The following is a 17,616-nucleotide window of genomic DNA, read 5'->3' as shown; positions in this document are numbered from 1 at the left end:
CTTCTATAAAAAAATCTTACCTGAATTTACAATACTCAATAATAAATGCAACGTCTAAACATTCTTCATTTCTTGTCTTCAGAAATGTCTCATATGCTTTCTAAAATAAAACAATGAGAAAAGTATACTAAAATAACTATAACCAATAGTGATTCACATTAAACATTTAATTAACCCACAAATTACTAACTTTGAATTAACCATACCTAAGGGAAGCATCAAAATCACTTTAATATTTAAAAAAAATAAGGGGATTGGGGCCTTAGGTTCTTCAATTGCATTTGAAATGATATATATTATAAAGTATTTGAAAAATTCAACAAAAAATAATAGTTATTTTTCGCATCGTATTATAAACAGCTTTACGCGGATATAGAATGTACCATTATAAGATTAAAACCAGTTTTTTAGCCCTGCGGTACCGAAGGCACGGGCTAAAAAACTGGTTTTAATCTTATGATTGTACATTATTATATTTGTAGAAAGCTGGATATAATACGATGCTAGACATAGTATGGATGAGAACCGGTTCCTATCCATCGGATTCGAATGAATACAAGAAAAAGTATTCTAAAATTTCTCGAAACTAGATACAACTTAGGTACCTAAAGACTTAAAATAGACACCCTATTTGTTAGGCAAAATACTTTATTTTGCAAAAGAAATGGATTTGAGAGTGAATTTATGTAAAAGTATCGACATATATTTTTTGATTAATGAGATTTAAAACGTTCCGAATTAAAAAATTGAAATTGCCAATTGCATATTTATCTCATCTTTAAAAATATCATTAATTATGTTCTTGAATATGCTGACGACTTTGATACTTAAATTTCAATTTAATTAAATAAATAGATAGATATTTTGATAGATGCAGTCATTAGTAGAACTTTCGTATATCCATAATACAAAGTAGAATGATGTCTTTCCGTCCATCCGTCTGTTCCTTAAGATCTCGATAACCACTAAACCGATTGGATTCTACTCTTCAGGGAATATACCTACTGGTCCTGTGGTGGCTTTAGGCTATTTTCTTGGGGAGTGGGACAAATTTTTTTTCACTAAATTTATTTTTTGTTTTTACAGCGAAAACCCGTGTTTAGTTTTTACAAATTAAATTTTTGTGTATACGGAGAACAACCTGGGTTTAATTTTACTGCAGCTTAATTTGACAAAGAATAACTTTTTTGAAAATATCTATAGCTTTAAGCAAAATTCTATATTGGAAGGTTGACTTCCCATTACCTCATAGGGCGAAGCCGCTAGTATAAATTATGTATATGATTAGAGGTTTATAAGGGCAATTGAGAAAAAAGGGAAAGGGGGAAAAATAAGGATTGAACCCTTTACTTCTAATTTAGTTTCAAATAAGTCTCCAAGACTTGGGAAGGGCGGAGGTCCTTTTATATCCTCGAAGGTATTATAATATTGCATATGAGACTAACAAACCAATATACAATGAGTATACTTCATGATTAATTAACTTAACTAATGACGTACGTACATAGTACATACCCTAATTATAGAAAGCTTCGCTTTTAACAATATATACCACATATCTCTCCTCTAAGTATGTACAGTTATCTTTGGCGAAATCTGCCTTTGGTATCTGGTAAGACAGCTGCTCAGATCTGAAATAAAAAGAAAAACAAATTGCTATGGTTTTTAAATTTTATATAACTAATTATAACCTACTTATCTACAATACAAAGTAGCTTGATGTCCGTCCATCTGTCCCTTAAGATCTCGGTAACCACTGAACCGAACGGATTCTACTCTTCAGGGAATATACCTACTAGTCCTGTGATGGTTTTAGGCTATTTTCTTGGGTTGTGGGACACCCCCCCCAAAAAAACATAAAAATCCCACTCAATTTAAAAAAAAAAATCAGTTTGAAATTAGTGGTTGCATTTTTTTAATAACCTTTTCTTGCAAAGCCCCGAGAGGCTAGGGGCGAAGTCGCTACTTAAATATAAAGGAGCCAGGGGCAGTCCGTCTCGTCAACAATTCTTCAATAATTCTTCAACAATTCTTGGAAAATCACCAAACCTACCACAGTAATTGTCAGCTGATATAGCAAAAAGAAAGATGCAACTACTTCTATTATGTACTATTGTTCATTTATCTGAGTATAAATCATAAGCTATCACCAAACTTCGTTAGCTTAGAATTTTAGAATTGCCGTCTGCTGGTGTAATCAAAACAAAGATTTCTTTCTAAAGAATTTAGAATTAGGGAGATTAAAAAAATATTTTTAAAAACTTCTTAAAATTAAAATCTTTAAATTTTTTTCTTATCCAAAATATTTGTAACTGTTTAAAATCAAAAACAAAATATTTCAAAAAATTTTTAATCCTAAACATTTTCAAGCACTTTGTTTAACCCCCTGAAGTAGGTTAACGCAAAAGTTTCAAAATGATTCAATAACTAATTAATATCTCACTTTATGAATCTATAAAAATGAAATAGGACAAATTCAATCAAAACAATTTGGATCTTTAAAGAAAAATTGAAAATAATTAGAAAATAATCAAACTTATGCCTAAAGCTCAAAATTAAATTCATTTTTCATTATTTATCAAACAAGGATGACAACATCTATGAGAGCAAAGCTCTGATACGATAGGACAAATGGACATGAACACTTATAGAATGTCAGGACTGAATAATCAGAAGTGAAATGTATAAGAGTCGAAGCAAAATTGTTAGTAAACTTTGTTGAAAAACTGCTTAATACAGGATAATGTTTATGGACATACTCACATTTCTAGGACTTGATTATAGAGTTGCTTCGCTTATAATATTGTACTTTGTTGTCCCAGGAATCAGTATACCAAATAAATAGGATAATTAGATCACATAAAAATTTGTTATTAAAAAGTAAAAAAAATCAACATAATGTTTAAAATGGACATAGGGACATTCTGATAACAATTATAGAGTTGCTACGCTCTCTAAATTGTATCTAACTACTACAGGAATCACATGCAAAGTTTTAAAACAATAGGACAATTCTAATATGCCGCCCTTTTGATCGTTTTCAATTTGTTTTACATTAATGGTAGGGAAAGGGGGGACTCTGTGCTCTACAAGGCACTTTTGGGGAAATTACCCATATCTTAAATGATTCAAATGTTTGTAAGTTGTAATATTCAGAGAAGATTATAAGTTTTTAGGTTTGATTATTGCAGTACTTATTAAATCATGATTTCAGGAAAGCTTTTTTATTTTACTTCCCTAATTCGCCACTTTCCTCCAACGTGTTTAGCTATTAGAGACAAGAAGTTGCCAAGAAAGTCAAAATTAAACTACTACAAATATTATAAAATGTATTATTGTGAAAATTCATAGCAATGTAGTTCAGAATTTTATTGCTAGGTGTCGTAAAAACCTTTTTTGAATTAAAATATGTATATGAGATAAATTTTCAAATAATCTTAACCCTTACAGATCGGGGGGGGGGCTCCAAGAGCCCCCCCCTCTAGTTTTTTCAATCTCATTTTTTTTGTAGGTAAGATGGAGTGCTGTGACTTCATGACTTTTTAAGTTTAGTAATTATACGTCGGCAAGAGTTGATTTTATTAGGATATCTGGTCTGTGTCGGTCGTGGTGTCCGGTCAAAGTCGGTTGGGTAGCACCAAAATTAGAAAAAAATTCTAAAAAAATCTTAATTTCTACATTATGACTTTTGTGTATAAGGAGAAACCTAAAATTTTTTTGGTGAATACTTAGATATCAATGACCTTCTGAGAAAAAATGTGTTATGACTGTTTGACCGCTCCCTGACCGACTTTATGACCGATTTTTGTCCGGCTTTTACTACAGACATATATCATGAATATCGTGGCTTCTATTACAGCTAGAGTCTTATAAATTTTTTTGGGAAATCCTTGAGCAACATCAAACAGATAAAAATATTAATCGGCGCCGCCAACCGCCGTTTTACCGCCGTAACCGCCGAAAATGGCGGTTTCCGTTATTTGCCGTTTTTTGGCGATGATCAGAAAAAGTAATTTTTTTGTTATGAAAAATAAAAGTTCGTCCTAAAATTTGGTCATCCTAGCTGCAAAATTGGCTGCTCTACAGCTGTTTTAAAATTTAGCGGCTGGCCGCTAAAAAGCGGCTAAGGAGCGGCCTGGCTGCTATGACTAGAAAAAGTAATTTTCTCTAAAAATACACATGAACCACCAGAAAAAAATTTTACGTCTTTATCTGTAACAGGAGCCGAGATAGAGGGGGGGGCTCTTGGAGCCCCCCCCCCGATCTATTAAGGTGGGAATTGGGGCCCGAGCTGTAAGGGTTAAATATTTTTCAAAGTATCACAGCTATTCACTCTTTAGGATTTTTATAAATTTATTCACTCTTTAACATATAATTTAAGAGTAGTTTATGATTTAGATAAAATACCTAAATATTGTAAAAAAGCTTTATTTCTGCCCATACTTCTTTAAACTGGACGTGCAGGCAAACTCTGTCTATTTCCTTTATCATGGCTTTTAGTAAACAAAGCAAAAAGTGTTAAAATAATGCTTGAGTTTATTATCAAATTCTGCCAAAAGTTGCTTTATCTCATCATCAAGTTTAAACTGGAAATCTAAGAAATCAGCTCTAAAGCATTGTTTGCCAGAATAGCCTTCCCTTGTCCCTGAAAGGAGCTAAAGCGTGTTAGAAAGTATGAATATTTTAACAGATAGTATGCTAAAATTGAAAGTAACGTCATAAGTGAAAAATGTCTCTTTCCCGTTGTGCAGCAACTCTATAACTTTGTCTGTACATGCGTTCGTAAGTCTATCATTAAAAGTATTTAACGATAAAATGAATGATTTTCTTGTTTATTTACAGTTTTTAAACAGGGATTTTTTGTCTTTAAGGGGGTGGGGTCGGGTTATCCCACCCCCCAAGAAAATAGCCCCCACAGGACCAGTAGGTATTTTCCCTGAAGAGAAGAATCCAATCGGTTCAGTGGTTACCGAGATCTTAAGGGATGGACAGACGGATAGACATCAAGCTTCTTCGTATTATTGATGATTAATCTTGTTAAAAACCAAGCTTTCTACATTTATAGTTCAGTCCAACAGTCCGTAACGGATAGTTCTAATAATTAGTTTAGGCAAATTTGTTAATTTTGTAATTTTGACTTGATGATTTCTTTCTTTTTTGAAACAATTTTCATTAGATACATTCAAATATTATATTGTTGATCTTTAGAATATTGATTCATTGGAAGAATAGGTACATTGTTAAAAGCGTAGCATTACATGAGTTGTTAACGTTGGTTTGATATGAGGAGCTTTCGCTTTTAACGATGTTGTGATCCTTGTTGTATTGCAGGTTGTCTCAATATTTACCTAGTTAAACTGCTAGTAAAATAGCTGAAATAGCAAACATTTTCAATGTATGCAAAATAGTAAAACATAAATATATGTGGGGATATTTTATCCAAAGAAAACTTTTAACAATTCTATTTTTCTCATGTAAATTTTAAGGTGTTTCCCACAAAATACTTGTTGAGCACTAACATCCACCCTTTTATAGTTTTTAGATAAATTTAAAATAAAGAGAGTGTGTTATTCTTTGCTTTGCTTAAACCCTGCGAGGAAATTAATCCTGCGGGCATCTTTTTATTTTAAATTTTGTTTTAAAATAGAGGAGGGGAACTTTTGAGAGAAAACGTCGATTCTAATCTTTTATTTTATGATAGAAGCAAACTAACTTTTCTTAAAACGCTTATATTTATACGTATCATAGCATTTATAAATTCACAGTAAAAGTTGCAAAATGTACACTGAATACTCAATATTTTGTCCCTTTAGCAAAGGTAGTTAAAACAAACCTACATGTAGAATTGCTTTGCTTATAACGATATTTAAGGAAAATAGTTATCATGTATTGTAATACATATTTACATTTGCTATGAATGACTTTTATTTTTTTAGAGGCGTAGTATCTCTATAAGTATCTACTTCCCTCATCGCCAGACTCACTCACTTGGTATAGGCAGCTTTCTGCAGAGATAAAGTCGAAAAATTATACATTTTGTTTGTCCCGAGAGACATAAGTCCCAGGCTAACAAAATTGGAATTAATTTTTATTTTAGTATTCGTTGAAAATTGTATGTAATACGATGCTGTACATAGTTTTTTAGCATGGCTAAGAATCGGTTCTAATACAGCGTATAATAATCGGTTTCGACGACTTAATGGAAATATTATTTATTCTATAATAAATCATATGATATATACACAACTGTGCATCTAAGACCATTCTTATTCTTTTTTAAAATTTAATGTTCCATCTGTTGTCAGATTTTTCATTTTATTAAATAGTTTTCCTAGTGACAGCATTTTATTCAAAGTTAAAATAGTTTATTAAAACTTGAAAATCATGATTTAACAACTTTATAGATTTGATTAACAATTATCATAAAAAGATTTTTTTTATTTTGTAAAGTTAGAAGTGTTTTATCTCAAAGTGTCTTGTTGAACATCAAACCTCCCTAAATTTGGCTCAGAGATCTCAAATCCCGTCCCCTATAGGTTAGGGGCGTAGACACTAGTTACATATATAAACTTGACTTTTTCTTAATTTAATATCAGTAGCAGTCCGTCAGACGGACGGAGGAACTTACTAACCTATATTTTTCTCCTTCAGACGGACGGAGGAACTTACCAACCTATATTTTTCTCCTTCAGACGGACGGAGAAACTTACTAACCTGTATTTTTCTCCTTCAGAGCCAATCAGTGGCACCTTCTCTGTAGGCAGCAGTCTCATGTACTCTGCTATCCTAAAAATAAAAGCTGTTTGAAAGCAGTCGGACCACTATGGATGTTTTACACATCAATACTAATAGCAATATTGGAAATTTCCGTTTTCTATCTTTATTAGCAGCCGATATATTCAAACTTACCCGATACCGCATATTAGAGACAAACGGAAAGATATTTAGTAGAAAAGCTTTTATAGAGTAGCTTCGTTAATAAAAGTTTTAAGATGATCTCTGGGAAATTTAGTAAAGCCTGCATGTGTAAAAGGAAAGAAAAAATTTCTATGTAGTTTCAAAACTAAAAAATATCAAATATTTGCTTTAATAACAATATCTTTTTTGTTTATTTCTTAATAAATTATCAAATATAAATAACTTAGTAAGAAAAAATCAAAACATTCTGATGGTAAAATATTTGTAAAAAATGTTTAATATCTCCTTTACAAAATCTATAAAATATCTTATTTAAAAATCTTATACAATATAAATAACTAAAATAATTAACATTGATTAATTATTACCTCATACCCAAATTACCGCGTTAGGGCGATATTTTCCTTTGATTTAAATGATCATCTAGAGTAGCCAAAGCATCATTCGCTTGTAATCCCAGTATATTAGATTAAGTTAACAGACAGCCAATCCTTTGATTGCACGACCTTTGTCTGGAAGTCCTAACCGTGCAATGTAATGAGTTTCGCCTGTTTATGGGCCAAGGCTTCTACTATTAATGTCAGACATAGCAGCAGTAGGTACAATTTTTACCGTCTCTAGTATGACACGATGTGGTAGTACAAAAATAAATAAAATCAAACGATTTGTTGAGATCAAAGTAACATTTAAGTTTAAAAGTGAGAAAAAAATAGACATGCGTTATTGTATATTGGAATCGAATAATGACGTCACTTATTATAAAATGTTAGATTATGTTAAACAATTAAATATTACTATGCTCATAGAAGCTTATCTTCAAAAATAGAAGAAGACATTGCCTCCTCCCTCATTACATCAAACTTTCCATGAGGACACCTGTTTTAATAAAACTGTCATACATTTTTAGAAATGGAGATTTCTAAGGTAACTAGGCATAAAAATAAAAGAGAGCGAATATATGATTAATTAACAATTTAAAATTAGGATACCTTTCTAAAAATAAATATATATATATTGTAGCATGCAGCAGTCTATTCCAAATATCAGCCAAGAAATTTACATTTCTTTCATACTGTTATGGACGGATGATAGACTTATAGACAGACGGAGAGAAAAAGTGCATTATAAAGTAGCTTCGATACTAAAAAATTCCAGACCCCCTATTAACAGGGCTGCAATTAAAGTAAGATAAAATCATTTTTCATAATCAAATTTGTCAGAGTAAGATAAATAAACAAACTTTTATGACAGTTTTCTACAGAGCCTGGATTAAAATTTACATTGAAAAACGATTCATTTCTAGTAGTGAAGTTACATTTTAAATCACGTTGTTTGTCTTTCCACCCGTCAGTCCTTACAGCAATAGGGTTCTGTTGTCTGAGTCTAAAGATCTAAAAAAAATACTGCTCCCTGATAGTTGGTCTTTTCAGGGAAGCTATATAATTAACATGAGGTATGTTTTAGTCTATTAGCGAACACAGTAATAGTGTCTGACTGATTATGACGTCAAAAAAATTAGCGAATGAGAGGCTACTATAAATTTTACCATTTGTCAATAACGGCCTCTCATTGGCTAATTTTTTTGTTACGTCATAATCAGTCAGACACTATTACTGTGTTCTCTATTAGCTAGTATAACAAAATGTGGTTAAAAACATAGAGAAGAAAGTAAGTTAATTTGAAAAAAAACTCCTAATTTATCATTTTATTGTGTTCGTCCATTATTTAAAGTTTAATTTTAATTTTTTAGCACAAGTCCATTTATATAAATTAAATTCAAAAGAAGATCAAAAGGACAGTTTCATCCAAAGGTGAAAGAGATTGAATAAATTTAGTCCCTTTCATCATCCTTTGATAGATATAAAAATTAGTTTCTACAAACAATATATTGTAGCTTCAATAACCTCTTTACCGTTTCATACATAAATTAATATCCTTTTAGTTTTAAAACTTTGCTTTTGTTATTTAATGCGATGTATTGCACCTTGCATAAAATTAACCTAGAGTAGCTATGTTACATCTGTATTATTTGATCTCAATTTCTGGATTAATTTATTCAGCTCTTAATGAAAACTAGTCTTTGTTTATTTTCTTTCAATCATAGATTAAAAAATAGAGAAATTTTGAAGAAAAAAACAAATTATGTGATTTAAAATCAATAATAAAAATCCACCCACATAATATAAAAGCAAATCTAGTGCTTTCCCCGCAAAGTACATATCGAGCACTAAAAAACCCTTGGTATTTTTTTCTTGTGCCTAACCACTGTAGGAGAAACAAAACCCTACTGAGCCTAATCCTTGGGGGAATACCTAGTTCCGTATATAACCTAACATAACCTGAATTGAAGTAATAAACAAACAAACAAAAATATTTTTCCTCCTTATTTTTAATTTATTCCAAAATTATGAGGGGGATTGAGGGGGTTCTGCACTTTGAGTGAAACTGCATATTTATGCCTCAAAATGGTGGGTACATCATTTATTATTAAATCTTATTATACATCAGTAATGTTCTATAAATTATATTCCGTACAAGAAAAGTATGTTAGTGAGAGCATGTACTTCGGTATGCGTCATATTTCAAATAAAAATGAAACAGAAAAATGACAATTTTTTTTAGCTAATTTTGGCGTTTTCACTCAAAGTGCCTTATTATTCACAGAAACCCCCTACCACTATGGACGTCCAAGGGGGTGGGGGGAGGGGGTGGTAGAAAGGTGTTTATCCCTCCCTATAATTACCCAAAAAATAATTGGAAATACATTAGATTAAACCTCACCCCCCCCCCCAAAACCGTCATTTAAGATCCCCCGGCCTCCCCGCCTCCAAATAATAAAGAGCTTGAGCGTCCTACCCGATTCCACCTACGACTTATTTTTGAAATATCGTGAGAATGAGGGAGGTAGATAGTTTTCGTTTGTTTGCTTAGTTAGGTTAGGTTAGGTTAGGTTAGGTTTTGCTAGGAACTAAGTAGACACGTTTGGTTAGGGCTCCCCACAGGGGTTAGTAAAGTGAAAAAAAATATGGATTTCTGAAACTGTATTTGTACTATAGCTCAACATCTAAAAATAACGCAGTAATTTACGATTTAAAACGATGAACTTTATCTTCCCAAAACACTTTTGGGATAATTTTATAGCCCGTTTTTAAGATTTATACCATTAAAAGTACACACTCGTTGACATGGATCATTCTTGTGAAAATTTTGCAATTTTTACAATTTATAGGTTCTGGAGAGGTTTATAACTATTTTGGGGGAGGGTACTCCCAAAAGAAATCGCCACTATAAAAAAAAATTACCCTCAAAATCTAAAATTGAAAGTTGGCGAATCCCCTCCCCTCCACCTCAAGTGCCCCTAGAGGCCTCTAAGGTCGTTAGTATATTTCAAAACAACTGAATCTGTCCGTGCTAAATTGTAAAAGTACAGACTTAAAGTTCATGTACTTAAAAAGTGCAACGTTGTTATACAGCCATAGTAAATCATGCAATTTTACATTAATCAAAATTGCTTTTTTGTTTTCTCAGAAAATTTAATAAATTTTTTATACAAGAATGGCAAAATTAAATTAGAAGAGATCAAACATTGAAAAATACAATACTATTTTAGTTAGATTAAATTCAGGGATCTAAAGGGATAAGTACATCCCCAATGATGTTACAAATTACCCCTTTTGTAGATTAAAACTAGTAGTTGAAACGTTTGAACACTCAACTTAATTAACCAACCAATCAAGATTCACTAAAGTTACCAAAGTTGTTAAGCAAACGAATAATAAAACTTTGGGGACAAGTGCAATAAACAGCTCTTTGTCCCCTCTCTCTCTCTGGATTAAACTCAACAATATCTAATAATAATTTATATTCGTTCAAGCAAAATATTCAAACAAACTTTGTTCCTATATTGTAGTAGAGTTTCGCCATTGGGGGGGGGGGGGGGATGGAGCATTGAACTGTAAATTTAATTACACTGGTACCCAATGTTATATAAACAGAACCTAGTAATAGTGTCTAACTTTTTATCTTCGTGACGTAACAAAAATCCATGTCTTTTTTAGGGGTTTCCTTTCCCACCTCCCCTCTCATCCTTCGATTTTTGTTACGTCACAAAGATAAAAAGTTAGACACTATTACTAGAGTCATATAAACCTTTTATCTTATTCAATGGATCTAATGAACTGTGGGTACTTTAATTAATTTTTAATTGGTTGCTTCGAAACTTGCAATGTCCAAACTTTTCCACCAATAATTAACCATTCATAGGTACCGTAGCAAAATAAATCAAATTAAATTCGACCAAATTTTCGTTAAAATCGTATGAAAAGGTGTGACTTTTTTCTTCCCTCTTAAAGGTAAGAACCGCCCAACATACTAAAATATAGAGTATTTCGTAACTACTTCAAAAAGTTACTTACGACATGCATAAACAAATATTCAGACTTGGTTTTATAACAATCAGACTACTCTTTCATGCTTATAATTGTAATAGTCCTGGCTATGTTGTACAGAATTTGAGAATAGAGTAGCTGCGCTACTCCAAAAGTCTTTTTCAATTGAATAAATTTAAATTTACAATTAGGTTAAGAAAAATTTAGTTTTTATATGAGTTAAATGGTACATAAAGGGTGTTTAAAAAAACCAATCGCTCCACCCATTTCAATATAAACCGTACAGTTTTAGTAAAAAACTAACAAAAAATGACCCAAATCATGTCCAAGCAATGACAATGAGAAAACACTATTGAATTTTGATTTCTACTCACATATCCTGAGCACTACAGCTCGAGTCCTAGCCCTTGTGATTCATTTTCCTTACATGGAGATTAGAATACAACAAATCGTCTTAAGTACTTAAACTCTTGTAGATAGACCCCATAATGTTTAGAATCTTTGATGGAGCATGTAAAGACCTTTCTATAGACACCTTAACCAGGTATCTAACTCAATCCTAGCCAGTTTGGCATAAAAAAGACAGACCCATCAAACAATCAGACATGACAAGTCTCTCTAGTTCTTGATGTTTGACAGATCTTTCTTTTTGATGTCAAAATGGCTCAGGTTGTGTTAGAAACCTGATTAAGGTGTCTACAGAAAGATATTTATATGTCCCATCAAAAATTCTAAACATTATGGGTTCTATTTACAAAATTTTAAGTACTTAGGGCAGTTTTTTTTTCTTCTAAAGACAGAGCAGTCATGTCTCAATGTTTGATTGGTCTGTCTTTTTGATGCCAAATTGGCAGAATTGAGTCAGAAATCTGGTTAAGGCATCAATAGAAAGGTCTTTATATGCCCCATCAAAAACTATAAACATTATGGGGTCTATCTACAAGATTTTAAGTACTTTAGACAGTTTATTCTTTTAAAAAAAGACAGAACAGTCTTAATAAAATATGCACTCTCCACTTAGGGAAAAATTTCCACAAGGGCTAGGACTCGAGCTGTAGTGCTCAGGAGAGGTGCGTAGAAATCAAAATTCATTAGTGTTTTCTCATTATCATTGCTTGGACATGATTTGGGTCTTTTTTTGTTAGTTTGTGACCAAAACTGTAGGGTTTATATTGAAAAGTGTGAAGCGATTGGTTTTTTTTAAACACCCTTTATAAAAAAAATTCCCTGTGAAAAGTTTATTTCTAAAAATAGAAAATGTTTGTAAAATGTTTTGTGTATTAAAGCGAAGCATTTAAAGTTAGGTGTTCATATGATACTGATAAAAATATTGATGACAAACGGACGAACAAAGGATTAAATTATAGGTGATTTCTAACCACACAAATTTTCTTCGGAACGAAATGAAAAGCAAAAGCTTGAAAAATCACGTGTCTAAATTATAAATCCATTGCATAGCATTACCAACAGACAAATGGACAAAACTGTTTTAGACTTAACAATTAACTTAAACAATTCAGCGAGCTATTTTAAATAGTAACAGATAAATTTACGTTTCCCTAAATTTTGAGACGGACAGACGGACAGTTTGAACTAAAGAGTATCTATTCAAAATAATTTTCATAGAATTTACGTTTCCCTAAACTTTTGAGACGGACAGTTTGAACTAAAGAGTATAGAAGTCGTAATATTATTAATTTTTTCTTTCTTGTCAATATGTCAAGGGTTAAGAATCCCTTCGAAATACAGTCTAAAACCTTAACATTTTAACCTTATTCCATTTATGATATCTTACCAGGAATTTATTTATATTCAGATACTGAGAGATAATTTGTCTTTTTACTAGGAACAACTTTTTAGCGGGGATTATTAATCTTCTGGTCATAATAGCTTTGATAAACCTTACAACCTTTTATTAAAGTAAAGCTCTTTTATACTTGGTCCGTTCGTCCGTCAATCTTTAACGGATGGCTCTAATTGTTAATTAAGGCGGATTAAAATTGTCCTATCGATTTCAAACTTACTTGTTTAACAACATATTTTATTAATATTTATTCTATTAATCTGATTTTTGGAATACAGATTCCTATGACAACAAAGTACAATATCATATAGCGTCCCTTTGATCAAGTCTTTATAATGTAAGCATGCCCTTTAACGGTATCTTGTATTTGAGTATTGAAGCAATGCTACTTACAATTTTTTTAGACTCCTTTTCTACATTTTAAAGTCTGACGGTCTAAAGTGTTGATGTTCGTTTGTCCTACCGTTTCAGAGCTTCGCTTTAAAGGATATTGTCATCCTTGTTAATATTAGAACTATAATTGTTGGATATGGCACATAAAGAATTATTTTTTGCCTCAAATTTTTCTGCCACAATCATGACTGAACTATATTTTAAAAGATTATAAAGAATAGTACTATTTGCTTCACCGCTAGCCTCTAGGGTAGGGTGAGAGAGGTTAGGAAATGGCCTAAAGCCACCTGATATATTTACAAAGCTTCCCTGAAAAGTATAGCCGAGTCTGGCCAACAAGTGTTTTACTAACCTGGGTTGGGATAAACTAGGGGGAACCCAGGAATAATTATCAGCTGTTCTAGTATATTTTACTAACCTGGGTTGGGATAAACCAGGTGGAACCCTGGAATAATTATCAGCTGTTCTAGAATGTTTTACTAACCTGGGTTGGGATAAACCAGGTGGAACCCAGGAATAATTATCAGCTGTTCTAGAATGATTTACTAACCTGGGTTGGGATAAACCAGGGGGAACCCAGGAATAATTATCAGCTGTTCTAGTATATTTTACTAACCTGGGTTGGGATAAACCAGGTGGAACCCAGGAATAATTATCAGCTGTTCTTGTATATTTTACTAACCTGGGTTGGGATAAACCAGGTGGAACCCAGGAATAATTATCAGCTGTTCTAGTATATTTTACTAACCTGGGTTGGGATAAACCAGGTGGAACCCAGGAATAATTATCAGCTGTTCTTGTATATTTTACTAACCTGGGTTGGGATAAACCAGGTGGAACCCAGGAATAATTATCAGCTGTTCAAGTATATTTTACTGACCTAGGTTGGGATAAACCAGGTGGAACCCAGGAATAATTATCAGCTGTTCTAGAATGTTTTACTAACCTGGGTTGGGATAAACCAGGTGGAACCCAGGAATAATTATCAGCTGTTCTAGAATGTTTTACTAACCTGGGTTGGGATAAACCAGGGGGAACCCAGGAATAATTATCAGCTGTTCTGGAATATTTTACTAACCTGGGTTGGGATAAACCAGGGGGAACCCAGGAATAATTATCAGCTGTTTTATCCATCCTAAACATGAATAAAAAAAATTTAGTCCCCTAGTTGTCAGAGAGTTGAAGTTTATTTTTCGGGGGAGGAAGTCAATTTTTTATTAGAACGATTTATCTATGGTGGATGGTGTACCCTCCTACAAGATTTATCTATGGAGGATGGTGTACCCTCCTACAAGATTTATCTATGGAGGATGGTGTACCCTCCTACAAGATTTATCTATGGAGGATGGCGTACCCTCCTACAAGATTTATCTATGGAGGATGGTGTACCCTCCTACAAGATTTATCTATGGAGGATGGTGTACCCTCCTACAAGATTTATCTATGGAGGATGGCGTACCCTCCTACAAGATTTATCTATGGAGGATGGTGTACCCTCCTAGAAAATAGTTATAAATCTTCCCAGGACCTATGAGAGGCCATATTGTAAGCGATCCTTTGGTACAGTCGGACACACAAACATCCTGTTACTTTATTAAAAGAATAATGATTGACATAATATTGTTTAAAATGACCTCATTGCAGTGATCCCGAAGGATAAGACAAAAAACGAAAAATTTATGTACATATGTATATCCCCAATCATGATTAAGATTACTACCCTTTTTCTGTATTAAAATTATTTGTGGAAAAATAAGGACACTGCTAGTTTTTACCATCCAAAGTTTTAATCTAACGAATGAGGGAATCTGTCTATGAGATTTTGGCAACCAGTATAATTTACAGTTCAATGTCCCCTCCATCTCTGCTTTATAAAATTTATTTTCGTAGATTGAAGCCTTAGACTATCTACAAATGTATTAAAATGAATAGTTTTACCTTAAATTACAAGTAACCTCTACAACTAAAGATAAAACCACATAGAACTCAATTCCCTTATCTTATTAATTATTTCACTATGTAATTTTCATTGTATATTAATCACTAATGATTTCCAATCACTTTTAGTATGATAACACTTTTTATATTTTCACTTTTGATTATTTATAACAAGTTATAACTTTCTTGAATAAATAATTTGAACATAATTTTGTGTGTATATATGTTTAGTATCAGAATTCTTTGTGTAATTTAATATCTAACAGTGAGGTTCTTAGTTTGAGTATGGTATAATAAAGCTGATAATCTTTACTCTAATATCTAACATAACAGTGGGGCTCTTAGTTTGAGTATGGTATAATAAAGCTGATAATCTTTACTCTAATATCTAATATAACAGTGAGGCTCTTAGTTTGAGTATGGTATAATAAAGCTGATAAACTTTACTCTAATATCTAATATAACAGTGAGGCTCTTAGTTTGAGTATGGTATAATAAAGCTGATAATCTTTACTCTAATATCTAATATAACAGTGAGGCTCTTAGTTTGAGTATGGTATAATAAAGCTGATGACCTATACTTTTTAAGGCGGGTTTTCCACTTATATTAGATGGACTTTTGAGAAAACAACGTAGTTTTCTCTGCTTATTTTTATACAGTTGTAAAAGGCAAGTAAATGTGCTTTACTGTACTAAAAACAACCTAATATCTTCACCAAGTAAAGGAAGCAATTATTATTTTCTCTCTTGCAGAGCTCTATAGCAAAGAATCATTCCATACAAAACTGTTTTAGAATTAAATAAGAATAATCCCGTCAAATAACTGCAATGCTTTTCAATAAAATTTGATATGAATGCTATGTTAGCTATAAAAAAAATGACCAGTAAAAAGATCAAATAGATTCTGGATGACAACATCCTTAAAGGCGATGCTTCACAAATCAGACAAACGGACAGACGGACATTTTCATTAGAGATAAAGCGCTTTTCCTATTGAAGAAACAAAATATAATTTTATCCTATTGTATACATTTTTTTGTCTGTGGCTTAAGTTCTCGACAACAACTGAACCGATTGAGTTTTCCATTATAGAATATTTTCACATAGGTCCCGGGGTGGTTTTAGGCAATTTTTTATTTAGATTTAGCTCATGGGATGTTTTTTTTGCTCTTTTTATTTATCCCTTATCCCTTGAATATATAGCCCCTAGATGCTAGAGGCGCTGTCACTAGTGGTACGAATAAAGTAGGGATGCATTTTAGGAACTGAATTATAATATAAAGCAAACCTATCAAGGACCTTATTGTTTATATTTTTTATTGTTGTGGGAGGGGGGGGGGGTCCAAAACCCCTTCAAGCCCCACAACTATCTCCTTCCTTAGGCGTCCCCAATTCTCATGAAAATCTTAGGTTTTTGTCTTAGAAATCCCCATTTGACATTCATTTTATAGAAATTTTTTTTTGTCATTATTCTTGGTAAATTGTTTAAAGGAGACATAAGATTTTTCTGTAATTATTATAGAGCTGCTACACATAGAAAAATTTACCATATTAATCTTAAGGAATTTTGAAATTGATAAGAATTTTATTATGGCAAATTTCAGACTAATTTTATTACAGTTTTGCATGCGAACCTGATAGTCGAGTTTTAACAATAAAAACAATGAAACACAAAAATGTTTTACATTTCTGACCCTCTCATTAGTTAAGATCTGAAAAGATAGTTTTTTAATTAATTATATTGAGAGTTATTTGTTTTATTATCCTCGGCTATTTATGAAATACAAAGCTTGTTCTGTAAAGCTTTGATTCTCTGGCTATCCTACAGTCCTTTAATGTATATTGTATACTAGCGGTTACGCACCCTAGAGGACTTTAGGGGCTTTGAGGGGGGGGGGGGAGTTGAATCACAGAACCCATTTTTTAATTTAAATTTGTAAAGAAAATGTAAAAAAACAATTTTTGTTGGGGGAGCCTAACCCCATTTTTTTTATTTCAGTTTTAAAAACAGACAAACACACACATACTGTTACAATATATATAAGTAGTAAAGTTTTTTCTCTGAAGCTTGTGTATATAATTATATGTATGTATTTAATTAGGTATTGGAAGCATGTCTTTAATTATATAGCCGGAAAATAGCTGAAAACCACCTCAGGACAACAAGTATATTTC

At 32.2% G+C, this 17,616-nt stretch overlaps 1 protein-coding gene and 1 long non-coding RNA gene across 5 annotated transcripts in view; both read right to left on the bottom strand.

Moving 5' to 3' along the window:
• LOC145305980 (four and a half LIM domains protein 2-like) overlaps positions 1-14,634 on the bottom strand; it is a 62,056-nt gene extending 47,422 nt beyond the window's left edge. Inside the window, exons 1-4 of one of the 4 annotated variants that reach the window (XM_080147894.1) lie at positions 14,582-14,634; positions 6,715-6,786; positions 1,553-1,631; positions 21-100 (exon numbers count right to left, since the gene is read on the bottom strand). In XM_080147894.1, coding sequence (XP_080004020.1) covers positions 21-100; positions 1,553-1,631; positions 6,715-6,773 — 218 coding nt within the window. In that variant the 5' untranslated portion in view covers positions 6,774-6,786; positions 14,582-14,634. Of the gene's footprint in view, positions 1-20; positions 101-1,552; positions 1,632-6,714; positions 6,787-13,921; positions 13,943-13,987; positions 14,030-14,053; positions 14,107-14,581 lie in introns of those variants that run through there. The other 3 variants (XM_080147895.1, XM_080147896.1, XM_080147897.1) reach the window with 3 other exon arrangements.
• An 814-nt stretch (positions 14,635-15,448) lies between these two features.
• LOC145305979 (uncharacterized) lies at positions 15,449-17,155 on the bottom strand. Its single transcript, XR_013874845.1, has 3 exons — positions 17,076-17,155; positions 16,145-16,198; positions 15,449-15,700 (listed from the first exon to the last, which is right to left on the bottom strand). It is a non-coding gene; the product is annotated as an uncharacterized LOC145305979 (long non-coding RNA).
• Between the last annotated feature and the right edge of the window lie 461 nt (positions 17,156-17,616).

This window comes from Acartia tonsa, chromosome 14, assembly GCF_053477335.1.
Source record: "Acartia tonsa isolate MP-2025a chromosome 14, ASM5347733v1, whole genome shotgun sequence".
NCBI classification, from domain to species: Eukaryota; Metazoa; Arthropoda; class Copepoda; order Calanoida; family Acartiidae; genus Acartia; species Acartia tonsa.
This window is presented reverse-complemented; position numbering and strand designations above follow the sequence as displayed.